General features: G+C 49.7%; 1 protein-coding gene across 1 annotated transcript in view; it reads left to right on the top strand.

Moving 5' to 3' along the window:
* The window catches only part of SH3PXD2B (SH3 and PX domains 2B), a 122,458-nt gene that overhangs the window by 42,782 nt on the left and 67,363 nt on the right, over nucleotides 1-12,313 (top strand). The window contains exon 3 of the mRNA XM_069556057.1: nucleotides 9,048-9,123. Coding sequence (XP_069412158.1) covers nucleotides 9,048-9,123 — 76 coding nt within the window. The remainder of the gene's footprint in view (nucleotides 1-9,047; nucleotides 9,124-12,313) is intronic.

Here is a 12,313-nt window from a genome sequence, read left to right as displayed (position 1 = left end):
CTGTCTTTGCTGGCTCCTCAGACACACTTTCTTTCCCCGACATTATCTTCTGAAATAGGGGTGTTATACACACCAGCTTATTTGTTCCCTTGTGTCTGAAAACCATTGCCATATTGATGGTGTAGAGCTGAGGACATGTAAGAGTTACCTTTCTTCTCACAGCATCTGTGGGAGAATTGATTCCAGGACCGCTCCCTCTCACCCCTCAGTGGACACAAAAATCCAAAGATGCCCAGGTCCCTGGTGTGAAATAGTGTGCCTGCGTACTCAGTCACTAAGTTGTGTCTGACTCTGCGGTCCCCATGGATTGTAGCCCACCAGGCTCCTCTGTCTATGAGATTTTCCAAGCAAGAATACTCACTCTAGTGAGATGTCATTTCCTGCTCCAGGGGATCTTCCTGAGCCAGAGATCAAACCTGTGTCTCCTGCATTAGCTGGTGGGTTCTTTACCACTAGTGCCACCTGGGAAGCCCATTAAATAGTGCATTTGCATATAAGCTACACACATTCTCCTATATAGCTTTAAACCATCTCTAGGTTACTTATACCTAACACCGTGTAAATGCTATGTAAATAAAAGGTAAATGCTTTTGCTTTTACCTAAAGGTAAATGCAACTATGTAAATAGTTGCCAACTGGAGTAGAATCGAGTTTTGCTTTTCTGGAACTTTCTGAAAGATTTTTTCCCTCAAATATTTTTGATCTGCCATTGGTTGAGTCTGCAAGTAGGGAACCCGAGGGTATGGAGAGCCAACTGCAATTCTTTCTTTGGAAAACAGAAAGAGGGAAGATTGTATAGGTTGATTGCATCTAAGGCCCAAAGCAAGGCCTGTTGCCACCACCTGGAAAATAATTTCTCCATTTCTCGACAGTGGCTGACCAAACCAGTTAACCAGCTCTTCATTCATTTGTTCACCCATTATTCATCCGTTCTTTGCTCATATATATCCCAAGGGCCTACCATGTACCAGACAGGAGGTGACGGGGAAGGAGGTGGGTCACCCAGTAAGGGGGTCAGGCTGAGAACATGCTGCCCTGACTGAGAAGGGGCTGTAAGAAGGAGAGAAGTGGGGCCGTGGACAGACAGGACGGACAGTGGGCTCCAGTGGAGACCAGGACATGCTGACATTGAGCAAAGCAAGCTCGTCGAGGGGACAGAATCCCCAGAGGCAACCAACAATGCACCATCAATGGTAACTGCAGTGAGACAGTTGTTTGCAAGGAGAGGCGATCAAAGCCTGGGAGCTGATTTGCTTTTGGTCTAGCGTGTTCTGGCCCGAGAACCACATGGCTTCCCACTAGCCTGCAGCTGCCCGTGACGGTCACCTGGGCCCTTGCACACTGCCTGCCCTGGCTCTCCTGGGACTTGGGGCCTTTGTCCCAGTGCAGGAGTGCACCCCTCCAAGTCCAGTCTGCCGCTAACACAAACCACGTGTGGACCTCCACGCCAGCCTCCACGATGTTTTCCTTGGACAGCCCGTCTCCTCTCCCTCCACCGCAAGCTGCGTCCTGAAAACTGCTGATGGAGTGTTCTCCCGTTCCCTTGTGATGTGGCTGCTTGACGTGGCTCCCTCTCCCTTCCCACCCCTGAGACTGACTCACTTTCCTCTGGGGTTTCCAGTCCTCCTCACTCTCGGCACCACTTCCTTTCATTCTCTGAGGGGCGGGGCATGGACGTCCAGTCTCCAAGGACACCATCTGCAGTCAGACTTGCCTGGCATGCCTCTGGTCCTGCTGCTGCAGGCAGCCTGGGGTCCCCACAGAGGGTCTGGGATGCTGCCCGTGTCTGCTTCAAAGCCTGTGGGGCCAAGGGTGACAGCTCCCTGGCTAGAAGCAGCTTGTGGCCTGTGAACCCCAACACACTGAGACCTAGAGCCAAATAGCTCCCAGGCTTTGCTCGCCTCTCCTGGCGAATAGCCATCATACAGATTGCAGTTACCACTGATGGGATAATAAAGAAAATGAAATAAAACTAGATATGACTAAAAGAGGAGAATGAGTATTATAGTCCAGCCCTGTGCTGTCCAATATGGTGGCCACTAGTCATGTGAGGCTACTTAAATTTAAGTTAATTAAAATTGAATAAAATTAAAAGTTCAGTTCCTCCATCCAGCGAAGGTTCCACCTCCAATACAGGAGCTCCCTTTCAAGCGCTTAATAGCAATCCAGGGCCGATGCCTACTGTAAGGGACACCGCAGATGCAGAACATTTCTGTCATCGTAGAAAATCCTACTAGAAAGCCCAGCTCTGGGCACTGTGGGGACCTAGATAGTGGGAGGAGTTTGGCCAACCTTAAAACACAGCCTCATGGTGGAGTATTATTCAGACCTAAGAAGGAAGGAAATTGCAGTGCACACTACAATACAGATGAAACTTGAAGATATTATTCTAAGTGAAATAAGCCAGACACAAAGGACAGATATTTACATGCGGTCCCTAGAATAGTCAGATGTATAGAGATAAAAAGTAGAGTGGTGGTTGTCAAGGGCTGGAGGAGAGGAATGGGGAGGTCATGTTTAAGGGACATAGAGCTTCAGTGTGGAATGATGAAGAGGCTCTGAAGATGGAGGGTGGCGATGGTTGCACAGCAATGTACTCAATGCCACTTAATTGTATACTTAAAATGGTTGAAACGATCAATTTCATGTTATGTATGCTTAACCCAAAAATACAGTCTTATAAAATACTGATAATTATTCCCAGATGATTCTCGGAATAGCATTCGTTGTGGGCAGAATGCAAGGAGGGGGCCTTCCTTGTTGGGCACCTGGTGTGTGCCCCCATGTCCAGCTCACACGCAGCATTCATTTACAAAAACCCCCTGCCCAGCAGGCTGCATCCGTCGGTCTGCAAATGGCAACTCCGACTCACTGGGCTAGGTCTCTGGCTAGGGACACACAGCTGGCATGAAGAAACATCGGGATTAAACCCCAGGGCTGTCTGGTCCTCAGGGATAATGTCTGTGGTTAGACTTTGCAACATTAAACCCGAGACTACTGCTTCAAATTAATAATACCTGCCTCAAATTAATACCACTTAGGGAGACACTTCAGCTCTTTGAGCTCCACTTATGTGGGTAAAAGCAAGTCAGGACAGAGGATGAATAACTTCCTGACTGAGCAGTGAAGACCACAGGGCAACGCGGCAGTGGGCTGGGCCACTGAGCCTGCGTGCGCACTCAGACAAAAGCGCAGAGGAAGCCTCGACGAGTGCACACAGGCAGGGTTTGGTTGATGGATTACCAGGACATACCTTCTAAGAGAATGTTCCCCTGTATTCCAACATTGTCTTCACCAGTAAAGCTGAGAAGAAGAAAAGAAGATGCGTACATGCTAAGTCGCTTCAGTCGTGTCTGACTCTGTGCGACTCTATGGTCTGTAGCCCACCAGGCTCCTCTGTACACAAGATTCTCCAGGGCAGGATACTGGAGTGAGCTGCCATGCCCTCTTCCAGGAAAAAAAGGATAGCGTAAAGACAAAACTTATACAGTGCCAACAAGACTCTGCAGCTGAGCTTGATTAATCACTCTGCTTTTAAAAAGAAAGCATACTCCACCTGTTCATGGAATATGAAACTTAGCCTGGTCTCAGGCTGATTTTTCATGGTCATGTGACCCTCTGAAGCTGCCCAAGAGAGGGGTCTTAGGGGAGAAGAGGAGGATTTAGGTTAAGATATCTGAACTGGCTGCACCGCCGCTTAGCTGTGTGACCTCAAGCAGTTCACTGTGTCCTTCGGCTCTGTAGCTTCTCCATCTGTGACTTGGGGGTTGTGCACTGATTTCATAGAATTATTCTGAAGGACAGATGAATCCAGGTGTCTGAGAAGGCTTGTTAGCTGTAAACTCTCAAACCAACGTTCATAGTCATTCAATTCAGTTCAGTTCAGTCACTCAGTTGTGTCCAACTCTTTGCAACCCCATGAATCACAGCATGCCAGGCCTCCCTGTCCATCACCAACTCCCGGAGTTCACTCAAACTCATGTCCATTGAGTCGGTGATGCCATCCAGCCATCTCATCCTCTGTCGTCCCCTTCTCCTCCTGCCCCCAATCCCTCCCAGCATCAGAGTCTTTTCCAGTGAGTCAACTCTTCACATGAGGTGGCCAAAGTATTGGAGTTTCAGCTTTAGCATCAGTCCTTCCAATGAACACCCAGGGCAGATCTCCTTTAGGATGGACTGGTTGGATCTCCTTGCAGTCCAAGGGACTCTCAAGAGTCTTCTCCAACACCACAGTTCAAATGCATTAATTCCTCAGCGCTCAGCTTTCTTCGCAGTCCAACTCTCACATCCATACATGACTAGTGGAAAAACCATAGCCTTGACTAGACAGACCTTTGTTGGCCAAGTAATGTTTTTGCTTTTGAATATGCTATCTAGGTTGGTCATAACTTTTCTTCCAAGGAGTAAGCGTCTTTCAATTTCATGGCTGCAGTCACCATCTGCAGTGATTTTGGAGCCCCAGAAACTAAAGTCTGACACTGTTTCCACTGTTTCCCCATCTATTTCCCATGAAGTGATGGGACCAGATGCCATGATCTTCGTTTTCTGAATGTTGAGCTTTAAGCCAACTTTTTCACTTTCCTCTTTCACTTTCATCAAGAGGCTTTTGAGTTCCTCTTCACTTTCTGCCATCAGGGTGGTGTTATCAGCATATCTGAGGTTATTGATATTTCTCCCGGCAATCTTGATTCCAGCTTGTGCTTCTTCCAGCCCAGCATTTCTCATGATATACTCTGCATAGAAGTTAAATAAGCAGGGTGACAATATACAGCCTTGACGTACTCCTTTTCCTATTTGGAACCAGTCCGTTGTTCCATGTCCAGTTCTAACTGTTGCTTCCTGACCTGCATACAGATTTCTCAAGAGAGAGGTCAGGTGGTCTGGGATTCCCATCTCTTTCAGAATTTTCCACAGTTTATTGTGATCCACACAGTCAAAGGCTTTGGCATAGTCAATAAAGCAGAAATAGATGTTTTTCTGGAACTCTCTTGTTTTTTCGATGATCCAGCAGATGTTCGCAATTTGATCTCTGGTTCCTCTGCCTTTTCTAAAACCAGTACTAATTATTGTTATTAGTAATGCAGGGGCTCAGTGGTAAAGAATCCTCCTACAATGTAGGAGTCTCAGGAAATTCAGGTTTCACCCCAGGGTCAGAAAGATCCTCTAGAGAAGGGCATGGCAACCCACTCCAGTTTTCCTGCCTGGAGAATCGCAGGGACAGAGGAGCCTGGCGGGCTGCAGTTCACACGGTCACAGAGTCGGACACGACTGAAGTGACCTGGTGCACACACTCGAGCATTAGTAAAGTGAATATTGTTAATCAGGGATGCTTTGCAAATATCTTCACAAATAAGCTGCCCCTATTTCCAGACTTCATTTACATGCATTCATTGGCTTAGCCAGTTTTTATTGCATGCCTACTATGTGTCAGCATTGAAAAGCTCTTGGATTAAAAAGGGAAGCCTGCCTTTCCAGCAAGTCTCTTCCAGATGCTGGTAAGCCACAGTTCCCCATCACGGCACAGCATAGCACAGAGTAGGGGCCAGTTGGCAATCACAAATAAAACCACAGCCTCATGGGCAGCCCTTCAGGGTTGCCAGCCAAGTTGAGGGTGACCACCCCCTACCCAGGGGTGTCACACTAAACAGTACTAAGGAGGCAAGGTGCTCCTAAATGACCCTGTTTCCTGAATATGGGGAGCAATCCTTTTTAATTAACCGCTGTAGCATCTCAGAGGCAGGTGATACAATGGCAGGAAAGCCATGTATGTGTCCCTGTCTGTGTCCCTGCCCCTTGCTGGCTGCAGGCCCATGGCCAGTTTCTTCACTCTGGACTTCAGTTCCCTAGATGATGACGACCATCTCTTGAAGGAGTATTCTGCAAATTTTGTGAGAGGATGTGTCTGAAGAATCTAACTGGGCTTGGCGTGTATAGATGTCTCTCTGCTCTCCCACTTCAGGCCTCTCCTCCCTCCCCCTGCACCATAGCTGTGCTTATTTTTCCCAGGCTATTCAAAGCTGATTTTGTGCTATCGGAGGCACACATCTTTTTTTAAATCACAGTATAGTTGATTCACCAACTTCCCTAGTAGCTCTGTCGGTAAAGAATCTGCCTGCAGCGCAGGAGACACAGGTTCGATCCCTGGGTTGGGAAGATCCCCTGGAGGAGGAAATGGCAACCCACTCCAGTTTTCCTGCCTGGAGAATCCCATGGGCAGAGGAGCCTGGAGGGCTACAGCCCACGCGGTCGCAGACTCGGACACGGCTGAGCGCCTAAACCACCACCACGTAGATGATTCACAGGGCTGTTAGTTTTCGGTGTACAATGTAGTGCTTCAGCATTTTTGTAGATTATACTTCACTATAGTTTTACAAGATAATGGCTGTAATTCTCTGTGCTGTGTGTACTGTATATCCTGGTTGCTTGCCTGTGTTGTATGTAGTAGTGGGTGTCTGTTAGTCTGTGCGCCTAGTTAGCCCCTCCCTCCTTGCCTTTCTCGCTTGGTAACTGCGAGTTTGTCCTCTGTGTCTCTGAGTCTGATTCTGTTTTGCATATACATTTGTTTGTATTATTTTTTAGATTCCACATACAGGTGATATTGTTAGTATATAATGTGTGTCCTCCTCTGACTTATTTCACTAAGCGTAATATTCTCTAGGTGCATCCATGTTGCTGCAGGTGGCAGAATTTCGTTCTTTACGGCTGAATACTATTCCACTGTATATGTGTGTGTTATATGTGGATATGAACGCACACACACCCCACGCCATCCTAATCCAGTCATCTCTTGACGGGCCCTTGGGTTGTTCCTTGTCTTCGTTATTGTAAATAGTGCTGCTGTGAATGTTGGGGCGGGTGTATCTTTTCAAATTAACGTTTCTGTTCTTTTCAGATATATGCCCAGGAGTGGAATTGCTAGGGCATATGGTAGTTCTGTTTTTAGTTTCTTGCGGAACCTCCAGACCGTTGTCCATCGTGGCCACACGAATTTACATTCCCACCAGCAGCGCACAAGAGTTCCCTTTTTCCTCACCCAGAGGGATGCACCGTAAGGTCCAGGGTGGCTTTCTCCTTGAGGCAAAATGATGGGCAGGTCTCTGACCTCCGGCCACCTCTGTGGGAGGCTCAGGACTCCGTTTTCTTCTCCTTGGATCCTGGGGCTGCATACTAATGAGACTGGCTTAAGACACTCTGCTGTGAGAGCAGAGGCAGGTGGACACGCGGGTGGGCGGAGGGGGCGAGGCGGTGCCCACGTGTACACACTGCCGCGGTGAGGGTGGGCGGAGGGGGTGGGGCGGTGCCCACGTGTACGCACTGCCGCGCGAGAGGGTGGGCGGAGGGGGCGGGGTGGCGCCCACGTGTACACACTGCCGCGCGAGAGGGTGGGCGGAGAGGGCGGGGGGTGCCCACGTGTACACACTGCCGCGCGTGAGGGTGGGCGGAGGGGGCGGGGCGGTGCCCACGTGTACACACTGCCGCGCGTGAGGGTGGGCGGAGAGGGCGGGGCGGTGCCCACGTGTACACACTGCCGCGCGTGAGGGTGGGCGGAGGGGGCGGGGCGGTGCCCACGTGTACACACTGCCGCGCGAGAGGGTGGGCGGAGAGGGCGGGGGGTGCCCTCGTGTACACACTGCCGCGCGTGAGGGTGGGCGGAGGGGGCGGGGCGGTGCCCACGTGTACACACTGCCGCGCGTGAGGGTGGGCGGAGAGGGCGGGGCGGTGCCCACGTGTACACACTGCCGCGCGTGAAGGCGGCGAGGAGCGGCCACGCGGCAGGGGGAGTGCGACTCGCTGCTCCGTGAGCCTAGAGGGGTGGGAAGGGCTACAGGCATACTTAGAGCTGACTCACCTCATTGTACAACAGAAACTGGCACATCATAAAGCAGTTCCATCCGATTTTTTTAAAAAGGTGCGATGCTGTGACAGCCTCACTGTACACGGGGTTTACTTCTCGCTTGGGAAGTAAAGATTGTGCATAGAGGTTGTTGGGGGCTCTGGGCCCTCGCCCTAGGTCCCTTGCTGACAGAAAAGCCACTCTCTGGAGCGTGGTGGTCACGTGGCAGGCAGAACCGGAGAGTGATGAGTAAAGTACCACTCCCAGCTCTTCCACCCGGAAGTGAACCGTGTCCCTTCTGCTCACCTTGAGTTTGCCACATCTTATTTCAAGGGGGTGGGGAGGTAGGAATCTAGCACGTGCTGAAAGGAAGAACCAGAAATCTGGCGACAGCGTTAATGACCACCACATCCCAGCTTTAATCTGCAAAGCAACGCTGGTAGTGGGTACCTATGGTCCGCTAAGGATGAGGCGCAAGGTACGTCACTTCCCCACTTCACAAATAACAGATCCTGATGATTTTGTATATCTGACCAGATACTTCCCATTGATTCCTTAAAATATCAGAGATGCATTTGCTGTTATCAGAAGACAGGAAAGGTTTTTGTTTGGGGTGTTCCATCCCTCTTCTTCCTCTGTGCCCACAGCAGCGTGTACTACCGCTCAAGGTGCTTCCTACACCACCCGTCAATGATCAATTTACTTTTCAGTCTCTCCCTAGACTCTGAGTCGCTTCATTGCTGCACCCCACATGCCTGACTCAGAGCTAGGAACGAAGCTGAGCCAGGCAGGGCAAGTCTTCCTGCGGCAGGAGTGTGTCATGACCTCACAGGTGGAGACCTAACCAGATTAACTGAGTCTCCACGGTTTGAGCACCACCCGGCAGTTCTTAGGAAACAGGATGACCTGCCATCCATGGAATTCTGGGGGCTCTAGTGGGTGTTGTTCACGCTTCAGGTCCTGTGACTCGAGCCCGCAGGAAAACTGAGATTGGTCTCTCCCAGCCCTGAGCCTGCACCAGGCTGCCAGCTGCGGATCTAGAGAATTGTTTGTATGGAGATCCTAGGTCTGGTTGACTTTGTCTTCCTCTAGTTTGAGTTTCTGGAACACTGAACAAAGTGAGCTTTTCTCTGTCAAATCACGTAGTTAACATAAACTGTCAGAGATGCTTTTATCATATAAAGGCTTTCATTTTGTTTTTCTTCCCATTTAGATGCAGATGTTGGACAAATTTCCCATGGAAGGAGGACAGAAGGACCCCAAACAGCGGATCATTCCCTTTCTCCCCGGTGAGTGAGGCGTGTGCCCTCAGATGGGGCCTCTAGGCTCTCATACAGCTCTTGGATCGCTCCCCTCTTTGTCCCTGTCCACTGTCCCAGTGACCAGACCTTGGTCTTTTGTAGAACTCATTGCTTAAGAATTTTGGTTTTGGAGTTAGCTGCTACGCCATTTACTAGCTGTGTGACCTTAGGCAAGACATTTGCCTCTGGGATCCTCAGTTTCTCCCACTCTGGGAGTAGGGACTTCCCTGGCTGTCCAGCGATTAAGACTCTACGCTTCCACCGCAGGAGGCACGGGTTCAATCCCTGGTTGGGGAACTAAGATTCCACATGCCACGTGGCAAGCCCTCCTAAAAAAAATTTATAATAAAATTAAAGGAATATTTCGAGCTCATGTAGTCTGTGTAGTGAATGGCACCTATTTTAACAGCTTCTGTTAAAATATCTGTTTTCTGTTGTGCATAACAAATCACTACCCGTTTAGCAGTTTAAAATGACACCCACTTATTGTCTCACAGCTCTGCTGCTCCGAAATCCAGGCAGGCTTAGCCTGCTTCTCTGTTTAGCATTTTAAAAGACCAAAGTCAGGGTCTTGACTGGGCTGGCCAGTTACCTGGAGGATTTAGGGAAGAATCCCTCCCGGCCTCATTTAGGTTGTTGGCAGAACTCGGTTCCTTGCAGCTGTAGAGCCTAGATGCCTGTTTCCTTCCTGGCTGTCCGCTGGGAACTCAGCTTCCAGATGCTGCCTGTATTCCTTATCCACCTTCAGGCTGGCAACAGGGCATGGAATCTCTCCTGAGCTCGGAATCTCTCTGACTTCCCCCGCCTGCCACCAATGGGGAAAGTTGTCTGCGTTTAAAGCCTCATGGGATTACCTTGTACCCACTTGGCTAATCCAGGATAATCTCCTTCTCTTGAAGTGAACTGAGGCATATCATGTAACATGATCCTAGGAGGGAGATCCCACTCTGTTGACAGGTGCTGAGATTGAGAAGAGAGATCTTTGGGAGCCATTTAGGAAATTCTGCCTGCCTGCCCGCCTACCACAGCCATCAAGCACCTTTTAAGGGCCAGGCTTAATGTAGCCATCACTGCTTCCTGCTCTCAGTACATCCCCCCCCCCACCCCCGCAAATTTTTTTTACCAAAGAAATAGCATCAGGGCTTCAACTCATAAAAATGAGCTACCCAAGCCAGTGTTACGGCTTCCAATAATAACAGCTACCATTAGATGTCTGCTGCGGGCCAGTCACTGGGCTAAGTGCTTTTGTTAGCTCGTTTAGTCCTTAGAACAACCCAGCAGGGCAGACATTACTATGCCCATTTCACAGATGAGGAAATGAAGACTGAGAGAAATTATGATCTCTTGCACAAATGGCAGAGCTGGGATTCAGACACAAGGGTGGCAGGCTCTAAAATTTATGCCTGAAAGTCACACACTGCAGGCTCAAATCCCAGTGTCCCTAATCATCCACTCTCTTCTCTTGGGTAAGTTACTTAAGCACACACAGTTTCATTTCTACACTTGCACATCGGAGATCATAATGGTATGTAAATGATAAAGTTGTTGTGAGGATTAGGTAAGTGCCTGGTGTGTAGCTAGCAACAAGTAAGCACTTACTACTACCTTTCTGTACAAATGATCAGCAAATTGACAATCACCCTAAATCACAGACATTTGGAGCTAGACTGGCCCTTAGTCTTCCCCGGTAGCTCAGATGGTAAAGCGTCTCCCTACAATGCAGGAGACCCAGATTCAATCCCTGGGTCAGGAAGATCTCCTGGAGAAGGAAATGGCAACCCACTCCAGTACTCTTGCCTGGAAAATCCCATGGATGGAGGAGCCTGGTAGGCTACAATCCATGGGGTCGCAAAGAGTCAGACATGACTGAGTGACTTCACTTTCCTGGCCCTTCGGTCTTTTTCATTTTGAGGGGACAGGGGGGCCAAGCACCAAGATGGGGAGACTCTGAGTCACCCAGGAGCTCATTCTCCCCTCTCCCATTCCAAGAGCCTGCTATCAGCATATCATTGTGTTCTTTCAAATATTGTCATTGTTGAGTGAGTTTAGAGACAGGGTAGATGTATTTGCCAGGCCCCCATTTACTGGGAACATTGTTTACCTAAGAAAATTAATGTTTTTAGTTCTTCCACGGGGAAAGAACACTGGAATTTTTTCCTCTATTGGAGATAACCCAGTGTGCCAGCTGCAGGAGTCAAATCTCAGCACCCAAACACGTGCTTTGGAGTCCAGTGGACCAAGTCCTGTGACCTCCAGCAGACAACATCTCCCACCACTGAGCCCCAGTTTCCTCATCTGTAAAATGGAACAGTGACCCCTGCTTCATAAGCTTCACTCCCTGGCACATAGAAGGTTCTCAGTAAAGGCAGAAACAGGGTCGGGGACATTCGTTTGGAATTTCTGGGTATTTTGTATCATGGAATCCTGCTTAAGTGATCCATCTGGATATTCAAGTTGAAATGGGCTCTGAATGTATATTTTTCTTCAAGACAGGAAAGGAAAGCCATGAGTTAGAACTCTGCTGGATGAAAGGCAAAACCAGCTCTGGAAAAACTTCCCAGAACAGGGAAGAACTTGAGCCGACCCTCTCCCCAGCCCCTGAAAGCTTTCATGGTTACGTAATCCTTATCCACCCACGAGTGCATGGAGATGCCGTTCTCAGGGACTCCACTCCATTGTCCCTGCTCAGGAGACCCACTTGCAGCTTGAAGAGGTCCCGCTGGGCCCCAGGACCCCTGGAGCATCCTTTACCAGCCCACCTCTTAGCTTTTCCTCGAGGCCGAGGCCAAGGGCAGGGACGGGTGGTCCCCCACTCCGAGGGGTCAGTTTTCTGCCAAGACTGCCACGTCAGCAGAACAAAAGCAAGTTTCTTGTTAGCACAAAGGCGGGGGAGGGGAGGGGAGAACAGGCCTGTGCAATTTTCCATCCCAGCAAGAGCTGAGGAAAGCCAACTTGGCAGAGGATGTGGCTTGAAAAATAAGAATTACAGTTTGGCCTTTCTCCACTATGGAAAACAAAAGCTTGCTCGTTCCCACCAAAGGCTCGTCTCTCCTCTGAGGACCCTTTCCATTCCAGCAAGGCTGGCCTGCCTGGGAGGGCTGGGTGCAGGCTCGCTTGCCTTCCTTCCCCACAACTCGCACAGAAACACGTGGACGCAGGCGCAGGCCGGGGGTGCGGC

Source organism: Ovis canadensis, chromosome 16, assembly GCF_042477335.2.
Source record: "Ovis canadensis isolate MfBH-ARS-UI-01 breed Bighorn chromosome 16, ARS-UI_OviCan_v2, whole genome shotgun sequence".
NCBI classification, from domain to species: domain Eukaryota; kingdom Metazoa; phylum Chordata; class Mammalia; order Artiodactyla; family Bovidae; genus Ovis; species Ovis canadensis.
Note: the sequence above shows the minus strand (reverse complement) of the source record. Positions and strands in the feature narration are given on the sequence as shown.